We start from the raw sequence: 9759 nt of genomic DNA, 5'->3' as shown, positions 1-9759 counted from the left end.
GGGATTTGTAACTTATTTTGTGATTTCACCAGGGCTCACAGCTAAGAGTTGCCTTGAATCTCTGAAGGCACTTTGGATTTAGACTAATGAGCAATGTTGGAAATATTGAGACTGGTTACTTTTGGAGAGGCACTAAATTTATTTTTCATTATGAGTTGGCCAGAAGCCTTTGGGGGTCAGAGGAAAATGTTATGGTTTGATTGTGAGTGTGAAACGCCCCCCATAGACTCATGTTTTGAAAGCTTTTTCCCCAGCTGGTAGCACTATTTTGAGAGACTGTGGAAGCTTCAGGAAGTGGGACTTAGTTGGAGGAAGTAGGTCACTGAAGGCATGATTTTGAAGGTTATACCAGGTCCCCAGTTCCCTCCCTTTTCTCTGCTTCCGGTTTGTGGTGAGGTGAAAACCTCCTCCATGTCACAACCCCACCAAGTTATGCATAGCATAAGAATTATCTGGGCCAAGGTAATTCTTCCTTTAATTTTTTTATGTCAGGTAGGTGTTTTTTCACAACAATCAGAAAAGTAAATAATAAAATTTCCTATTAGTATTTAACATAAATTTATTTTATTATCCATTTCACTCACTAGAAATCAGGCCAATGCGGTCAGGAATTTTATTTATTTTCTTTGATAGCAATACCTACCTTGCTTAGAATGAATCACATCTAAGAGGCACTTAATAGATATTGAAGAATGTATATTTCATAAATGAGTAAATCATTTGATAAATGAGCCCAGTTGGACAGGATTTATAATTCCAAATTCCTTAGAGGAGAGCTCAATGGGTCCATTTCATGTTTTGAAAAATAGAATACTCTAATCAATTTCTGGCTTACCTGTTAGTTGGTTGTCCATGTATCAGCTATCCACCCCTTGGTCTAATCCACAAGATTGAGATGAGGCACATAGCACAGAACACAGACAGTTATTCCATAAGGGGTCAAGGGAGGCAGTTCCCTTAAGGTAGACCTCAAATATCCCTTCCTTAATAATGCCATGGGTTCCTTAAAGTGTCATCATAGTTTTGTTAGAATAAAGAGGCCACTGGTTAAGTATCTCAAGGTTGCAAACTAAGCTGGCTCCTCCAGAACCTACCTCTCTGTTCACAGTGATATTTTTATTCAAAATTATTATTTTATTTTGTAGGCATTTTATATTAAATTTCTATCAGCAACTAATAATTATAGTTAATGGTTTTGAGTATTCCTTCTGAGTCTGGCTCTTTATGAATATATTTACATAGCTTAACTTCTGGAATCCTCAGAACCATCTACCTCCTGAGGAATGATGTCTACATCATGACTGTCTTCATTCTGCATGTGAAGAAATGTGAGAATAGAGGGAATATCAGTTGCTTGAAGTCACATAGTGAGTAATTAACACAATGAGGATTTGAACTCAGGAATTTGGTGCTACAAAACCATCCAACCAAGCTATTTTTATATACTCATTCCACCATGGAAGTCCCATTTTTCTTAGAAATAATTTTCTGATGACTTAACCATACATATATCTGCCTTTCAAATGACAAAATATGATGTGTAAATTAGTGCATATAAATTATACAAAGTAAGAAGTTTCACTATGGCATTTCCATACATGCATATAATGTACTTTGATTATATTCAACCTCTCTATTATTTTCTTACTCCCCCATTTTTTTCTTTCCTCTCCCTTCTGTCTAGTAGTCCCCTTTTTGTTTTCATGAGCTTGTTTTTTGCTTTTTGTTTTCTTAGCTTCCACAAATGCATGAAAATGTGATAATTTTTGTGTGTATGTTGTAGTGGCTTATTTCTCTTAATATGATCATATCCAGTTCAATTTATTTTTCCAGCAAATAACATAATTTCATTTTTTTATGAACAAAAATTTACATTGTTTATCCACCATATTTTCTTTATCCATTCATTTATTGGTGGGCAACTAAGCTAATTCCATCATTTGGCTATAATGAGTACTGTTGCAATGAACATGAGTATACAGAGACTTCTATAGTAAGCTAACTTTGATTCTTTTGGGTATATGTCCAGAAGTGGTATGGCTGATCTTATTAAATAAACATTAGAAATACATTAAATATGCTTTTGGATCGCTGCAGTTTTACAGAGTTAAGATCTAATATTTTCTATGACCTTTGGGCTACATTATATGGATGTGCACTAGACACTACTTAGCTTGTTTTCACTTAGAATGAGTAGCACAGCTGTCAATTAAGAAAGTTGACAATTTTTACAATAAGCAAATATCAAAGTCCTAAAATACTGTGTTCCACATTATCCTTTCTCGTTGGAGTTTTGCAATACTCATAAACAAATGCAAAAAACGTGGGAGAAGGTTGAAGAATAGTTCATATAGGAGAGTGCTTGCCTTAGTTAACACATGCAAGGCTCTAGTTTCAATCCCAAGTGAAGGAAAAACAAAAAGTCAGAGAGAGCCCTAAATGAATTTCAGTTTATACTAATGTTAGGGGCAATACATAATTTTGTTGGGTTTCTTCCTTTTCTATCTCCCTCCCCCTCTTCTTTTTCTTCTTCATCTTTTTTTCCTCTCTTTTCTGTTGTTGCTTGTTTTTGGAAGATTTTTTGTGTGTGTAGTGCTGGGCATTTAAACCAGTACCTTGCCCATTCCATTTAAATGCTTTACCACTGATCTACACCCCAAGCCCTTTGTTTGGTTTATTGAGATATTTTTATAATAATAAAATAAATACATAAGATACATGCTAAAGAAGGGAAAAATAAATCCACCATCTTCTCCTTAGCATCTACCACATGCAAGGCATCATGTTAAATACTGAGGGGGTGTAGCAATGTATAAAACATTTCAAATTTCTGCAGTGTACTTTTTTCTGAACCATAAGAACAAACTTGTAAAGTCAATATATGCCTGCCCCCAAATCCTCTATAATATCAACAGTGCAGGAAGAAGCCAATAGTTTCATCCCTTAAACCAAAATGGCTTTCTACCACCATGTGGTAGGTAGTCTTTGGAACGGTTCTCTTAAAGAAGACTTACGTGTTCCCATTACATTAAATGGGAGCAGAAAATAATTTATTTCTCCTTGTATTTTATAGGAGATGTCATAGGAAAAAGACCACATTTATAAATACCAATCTGCGGTCTATTATTTTTTCTATTTTTATTTTTTTGTGTGACTCAACTTTTATTAAGACAAGACTTTATTGATTTAAATAACAATTTCCCAGATCTTTTATTTTATAACTCCTGGCTTCACTCTACCAAAAAATACTGATCCATAGAGTTAATATGGATTTTGATAGTTTATTAAAACAATCAGATGTGAATATGCCAAAAGTTTTTATAATCAATGAAAGAAATGCAGTATATATAACATATGTATATATGTGTGCTTTTTAAGTAGTGTATCACTCAGTGGCTGATTTTTGTAATAGAACATAGCAGTAAGACCGACATGGACTCATACTTCTATTATTTCTAATGTGAAAAAATGATCTTTTTGCCACTGAGAATATGTGAAATTCTTGTGTGAGATTGTCACAGTACCTAACAGACATAAAAATAATGTACATTTTAAAATACACATTAAGTGTATTACTACCTCTTAATAATGTCTTTAAATGTCATGTTGGTTCTATTTTTGTTCCTTCCTGTACATGTGCTTTTTAACAAAACGCCATAATTTGCTCTACAGTCTTGATTTCTATCCTTCTGGTGAAGTTGTTCAAGGTCATCATGGCCCCACATCCATCAATCATGTGTGCCTCAAAGATTTCCTTTGTCAGTAGTACACATCATAATGATTAATGGCTCAACGTTCATATTCAGGATTGCAACTGGATAACTGTCATTTTATTTGTTGGAATTTATAATTCACAAAAACACCAATGAAGTTGTCCAAGGAAAAAGATCAATGGAAGTCAGTTTTACTTATTATGAATGACAAAGCTTCATAATTTGTTAGTTTACATGGACTTTATGTCAGCATACTCCCTGGGAGTGAGGGGGGTGGGCTAAGGAGGAGCATCCATATCCACTCTTTAAAATGACTATCCTACAGCATGGAGTGGTAGTGCTATAATGGAAAAGACTGGTTATTGTCCTGGGATGGTCTTCTGCACTGGAAGAATCAGGGTCCATGAGCTGTTCAGTAAGAACATACTTTTATTGTGTTTCTGGTAGGAAGCAGTATTTGCTTACTATAAAATTATTTACCCATTATTAAGTTACCAATTGTTACTAATTGTTATTTACTTATCTAAAGAGACATATTACTTGTATAAGAATGATAGGGGTTTATTATTAAAAATAGGAAACATCAAATAAGTTTTTTAAAATCCCCCAAAATCCTACTGTGCAAATATGACTCTTGATTTCAGAAGATATAACAGCATATAAAATATTAAAATAATTTCAAGGTTTTCTTGAAATCTAAATGTCAAAAGTTGCTTTTCAAGATATTTGAGTTTATTTTTTAAAAAAATGAAATTACAAAATTATTATAAAAGGTTAGTACTTTTAAGCTTTCATTTTAGAAGACTCTTTAAAGAGTGTCATAAAAACAGAAATTTTTTTAAAAGGAAAAATAACTACATTGGACTGGATAAAATAGCAAAATTTCTGTATAGCAGAAAGACAAATAAGCCAGGTGTGGTGGCTTACACCTGTAATCCCAGCCATTCAGGAGGTGATGGTCAGAATCACAGTTTAAAGCAAGTCTGGACAAAAAGTTAGCAAGATCGCATCTCAATCAATTAAGCTGGATATGGTGCAAAAACAGAAGACCAGATCTCCAAAATAACTAAAGCTAAATGTGGGGAGAGGGGTAGAGAGTGGCTCAAGTGGTAGAGTGCCTGCCTAGTAAGTATGAGGTCCTGAGTTCAAACTCCAGTACCAACAGGGAGGAGGGGAGACAAACACAATATTGTTAAGTTAGAGATAAACTGCATGAGATAACAAAATGTGAAGAAATGACAATATATAATAGAGTTAATTTTATAATATTCTAAAAATGCTTACATCTTAATAATAAAAATAAGATAAAAGTAGCAATAGAGAATGTGCAAAGAAAAATACTTCTTTATAAGAAGAGAAAAATTTGTCTTAGTGGTCAAAGTATCAATAAGTATCAAGTTCACTGGAATTTAAAGAACCCATAGTAGGTATTTTGTTAGTATTCTTGAGAAGTCTAATATGATGAGCAATGGCAGTAATTTTCTTGTGAAGATCAAACTCAAACCTCATTTTCCAGCTTAGCTGGGTTTAGCCTGCATGTGATAACTCAAGGACTGAATAAGACCGTAAGTACCCCAAATATTTCTGCATGGAAGTCCAAGAATGTCTTTAAATTTCCTAAATTTCATTTATCAGAGAGAATGATCTATCTATATTATGAGATGCTTTTGTAATTTTAATATGGAAATAAATGAATGACCAACAATTGCTCAAAATATAACTTGAATATAATCTTGTGATTGATAATTATGCCTCAACTACCACGAAACTCAGACTGTTATTAAAAAGTACCTTCCCCTCTTTCTTAACACTAAATTCAGGCTCTTGTAGATCCTTGATGATTTCTGCTTTGAGGTCTGGTGGTGCCGTTGTGCTAAAGTTGCAGGTTTCTGTCAAAAAATCCCAAAGTAGGTCTCCGTTTTCATTACCATCAATAAAACAGTCAGTTATGTCCATGGTGGACAAAAGGTCATAACACTCATACTTAATCCCTAGGTTGTCCAGCATCTGGGTGAGATCAGACGATGTGACATACTGACAGAGGTCATCCCGGGGTAGGCAGGATCCATACTTTTTCCACAGCTTGTCCCAGCCACTTGTTCCTGTGCAACAGAACAAAGTTCATGCTTTCCTTTATTCTTTTCTTTTATGACTTTCTGTCAGCCAGTATACTAGATGTTTGGAATAGAGAAGTGAAAGAAATAATATGTTCAGACTTTGTGGAGCTCAATTCGAGGAGCATGGCAAAAGTAGGGGGGAGAGATTAAATAAATAAGTGCATATATTTCAGTTGATGGTTAGTAAATTTAAAATTAATCAGAGTAAGGGATAAGGAGGACCAAAAAGTTTGAAGCACTGCTGTTTTATCTAGGGTGGTCACAAAGAGTTTCTTTGTTAGAGCAAAGATCTAACAGCAAACCATGTAGACATGAGAGGGAAGATTACTCCAGGTGGAGAGAACAGTGACTATAAAGGACCTGAAGCAGATACATGACTAGTGTGGTTAAGAGCTAACCAGGAAGCCAGTGCAATTGGAGTTGAGTAAGCAAGAAATAGAAAGAGATGAGAATGGATGAATGGTGGGAGGAGCAGATGAGGTACCAGATCACACTTAACCAGACAGGAAATAGTGCTGCCCAACAGAACATGTAGACATGGTCTATGTCTACACAGTACAATATGGTAGCCACTCATTTTTGTGGCTGTGGAGCACTTAAAATGTGACTAGGGTAACTGAGGAACTTAATTTTAGGTTTTATTTCATTTTAATCAATTTTAACTTCAATTTCAATAGCCAAATCCACATTTGATTTGGCATTGGACAGCACAACATTAGGGTGACTTAATTTACATTTTAATAAAACCACTCTGGCCATAAAGAACAAGAATAGAAGTAGAGAGAAAAAGTGAGAATACTGAAATAAACTGGGGGTATCTGAAGGTAACTGAAACCAGTGAACAAAGAGATAAAAAGTGATAGGAATTTTTAATTTTTTATATATATTTTTCTCCTAGATTCAATGGGATTTGCCAACAATTTGGATATAGAGCGTGAACCAAGGCAAAGAGACAGTGAACATCCAGTGGTTGTCCCCTGAGCACCTGAAAAGATAAAATTACCAGTACTGGAAATGGAAAGTCTGAGGGAGGGGCACTTTGCAATGTATCAACAGCTTCTGGTTTGAGAAATGTAAACTTGAGATATCTGTTGGACTTTCAGGGGGTAATATGAGGAAAGAAATTGTTTGTGGTAGTCTGGAGTTCAGAGGAGAGTAAGAACTGAAATGGAAAGAAAGCACAATAAATAAATGGTGATTTATTCAGGCCGTATGGGTAGCCTCTCTTGTCTATACATCACTTCCAAAATGCTGCCTGTACTTCCAAAAACTAAGTTGACTTCTACAAATTCTATCCCCAACTTTAGAATACAATTTAGCCATACCTGTTGTGTTTAATTAGAAATTCAACCCAGCATAGATGCTAAGAGATGTATCATTTGGATTAAGCTAAAGTTCCCAGATTTAGCTCTGTCCAAGTGATTATCCAAAATGGTAACTGGTATATAAACAACAGCCTAGAAAATTGATGTTTTGCTAATGTCTCAGAAGAGAGAGAGATAACTGCAGGAAATGCCCTAGAAAGAGGTGAAATTGGAATGAAGCAGAAAAAATTAAATTTCAGTCAAATAAAAAAGAGCCTTGTGAAAATGTATTTAAAAATCTTTAATCCCAAAGATAGTGGGTTATATTCCCAAAAGAAAGTCTCTGTTATCATCATCATTATTATTGGCCTGGCAGAGAAAAAAGAAACAAACACTAATTGCAGAAAATTTGTTGGTGTCAGTGCCGTGACTCAGTGCCATTTCTGAGCTGAGCAATTATACACTCTCTGACTGGTGCATTACCATAATGGTTCTCGGTGGGCACAACATATGGTGTAACCTTGCTTTCAACATGACATAAACCAGAATCGTTTTTTTTTTCTCCTACCATATTAAAACAAAAAACACAATGATTTGTCTACTTCCTTGGTTAGGCAAGGAGAGGATGGTTAGAAGACTTAATGAATTCCTTCTATATCATCTCCCCTAACTGGATAAGTCATCTTTTATTAAACAACTCTCTCAACTGATGCCTGGATAAAACATTTGCAGAAACACACGCCATTCATATCATTTTAGTGTGGGATGCTCCTCACTTAAAACAAAATTCAAATCTTTTGTTCTTATTTCTCCTCTTCTTCATTCTCAGGTCAAAAATCTCTTTTATCCCCATAGTCAGGAACTTCTGCTAGTTATTACTAAATAAATATTAACTAAGCTGGTTCTGCAATTTCTGCTCAGGAACACGGAGGAAAGGTTCTTTTCCCTCATGCAGGATGTATTCTAAAGGCTGGCCAGAAAATGTCATCATTTAATTCTGATTTCAATTTCTCTTTCTTTTCTGATTAGTTTTACTTGTTTATCCTATATTGTCTTTGTCTGACTCTTTCCATATGCACTGTACTTGTGGGCATGGGTTTGAGGGTGTGTGTGTGTGTGTATGTGTGCAAAAGTTTCTCTGTTCTTTGATTTCTTATCTATCTGTAGTTAATCTTAGATGAAATGTATTTCTTTTTTTGGATGGATTTTCAGAATTAATTGTAGCTCATATCATAGGTAGAAGTAAACAACTATTAAGCTCAATTCAAACACATTTTCATAGATCTGAGAATAGATTAACAGACAAACACCCTGCTCTCTAAGAACTCTCTGAACTCCCTATGTGTTTCTGACAGGAAACTTAGCCTGTAAGCATGACCCCCAGGAATCCTCACACATGAAGGAGGGATGAGGAGGACAACAAACTACTCAATTTCCTTGGGATGAAAACTTCAGTCACTGACTATGTTTTTAAAGGTTAAGTGTGAGCCAATGTGATTTAGGAAATTTGGGACATCTCATTTAAAAACTAAGTTGATAACAATGACCAATATATTTGATGGTTCCATTTCACTTTTCAGGTAGAATATCTTCTTTAACTGAAAATAAACTATATTGAAAAGGTGATTTATTTTTATATTTAATTTATATTTAATTAATTTACTTAATAATTCTAGTAAATATAAGCAAAAGGCTGAGACATTTTAGTCTTAGGAATGAGAGATATTTTATTCAAAATAAAATATTACAATTTACTCTCTCCTTTTCCTCAATGGTTATTTTTTTTTAAAGAAGAAATGGATTGTTATTTCTTTTACAGTTGTTAAAATCTCTTCTAAGAAGTAGTGACTGTGGTACAGGAAATAGGTCATACAAATTCTAGTTTAACAGTCTGACCACTGTTATTTGTTACTTTTTTTTTTTTTTTTTTTGGTGGTACTGGGGTTTGAACTCAGGGCTTCACACTTGTAAAGTAGATGCTCATTTACTTAAGCCACACCTCTAGTTCACTTGTTGTATTCTTATGTTGAGGAACAATATCTAATAACAGTGTTTTCTTCTGTAGGACAGAAGCATCCTAGTCTATGATCAGTATGAAAATTGTGAACCTATTGAGAGAGTGAATAAAATATTTTTCTCATCTGAAATACATGATTGAATACTTTTTGACTCAAAATACTTCAAAAGGTTACCTGATTGTTGACTCTTTACTCCCTTTCTTTTGATTTTTTTCCCCATAAATGTTTATTTATATAGAATATGCAGACCACATACATGAACAATGGAATATAATATAGTTATGATTATCCAGAAATAGACTTAAAATTAGCTAAGTCTTGGAGACTAAGTTCACACAGATAGAAAGTGCCTTAGTATTCTTGTCCCAGGTGTCATCATACCTTTCACTGGGTTTATTTTGGTTTTCTCATTTCTTGATGTTAATCATACTGAAATATATTAACTCTTCATTATCCAGCCAGAAGAATACTGTGTAAATAAGGGCACTTAGTCAATTGTCAGGTGCAGGTAGGAAATTCATACCATTTTCTAAACTTTAGGCTGGGTTTTTCTTATTGATAGGCACATACTCATAGAATGATGCCTTATTTTATTCAGATACTTAAC

The 9759-nt window shown here is 34.3% G+C and overlaps 1 protein-coding gene across 2 annotated transcripts in view; it reads right to left on the bottom strand.

Moving 5' to 3' along the window:
• Positions 1–599: 599 nt before the first annotated feature.
• Hnmt (histamine N-methyltransferase) overlaps positions 600–9759 on the bottom strand; it is a 44524-nt gene continuing 35364 nt past the window's right edge. For both annotated transcript variants that reach the window (XM_074070652.1, XM_074070651.1), the window contains exon 7: positions 600–5815. In XM_074070652.1, the coding sequence (XP_073926753.1) occupies positions 5460–5815 (356 nt within the window). In that variant the 3' untranslated portion in view covers positions 600–5459. The remainder of the gene's footprint in view (positions 5816–9759) is intronic.

This window comes from Castor canadensis, chromosome 4 (assembly GCF_047511655.1).
Source record: "Castor canadensis chromosome 4, mCasCan1.hap1v2, whole genome shotgun sequence".
Classification (NCBI taxonomy): domain Eukaryota; kingdom Metazoa; phylum Chordata; class Mammalia; order Rodentia; family Castoridae; genus Castor; species Castor canadensis.
Note: the sequence above shows the minus strand (reverse complement) of the source record. Positions and strands in the feature narration are given on the sequence as shown.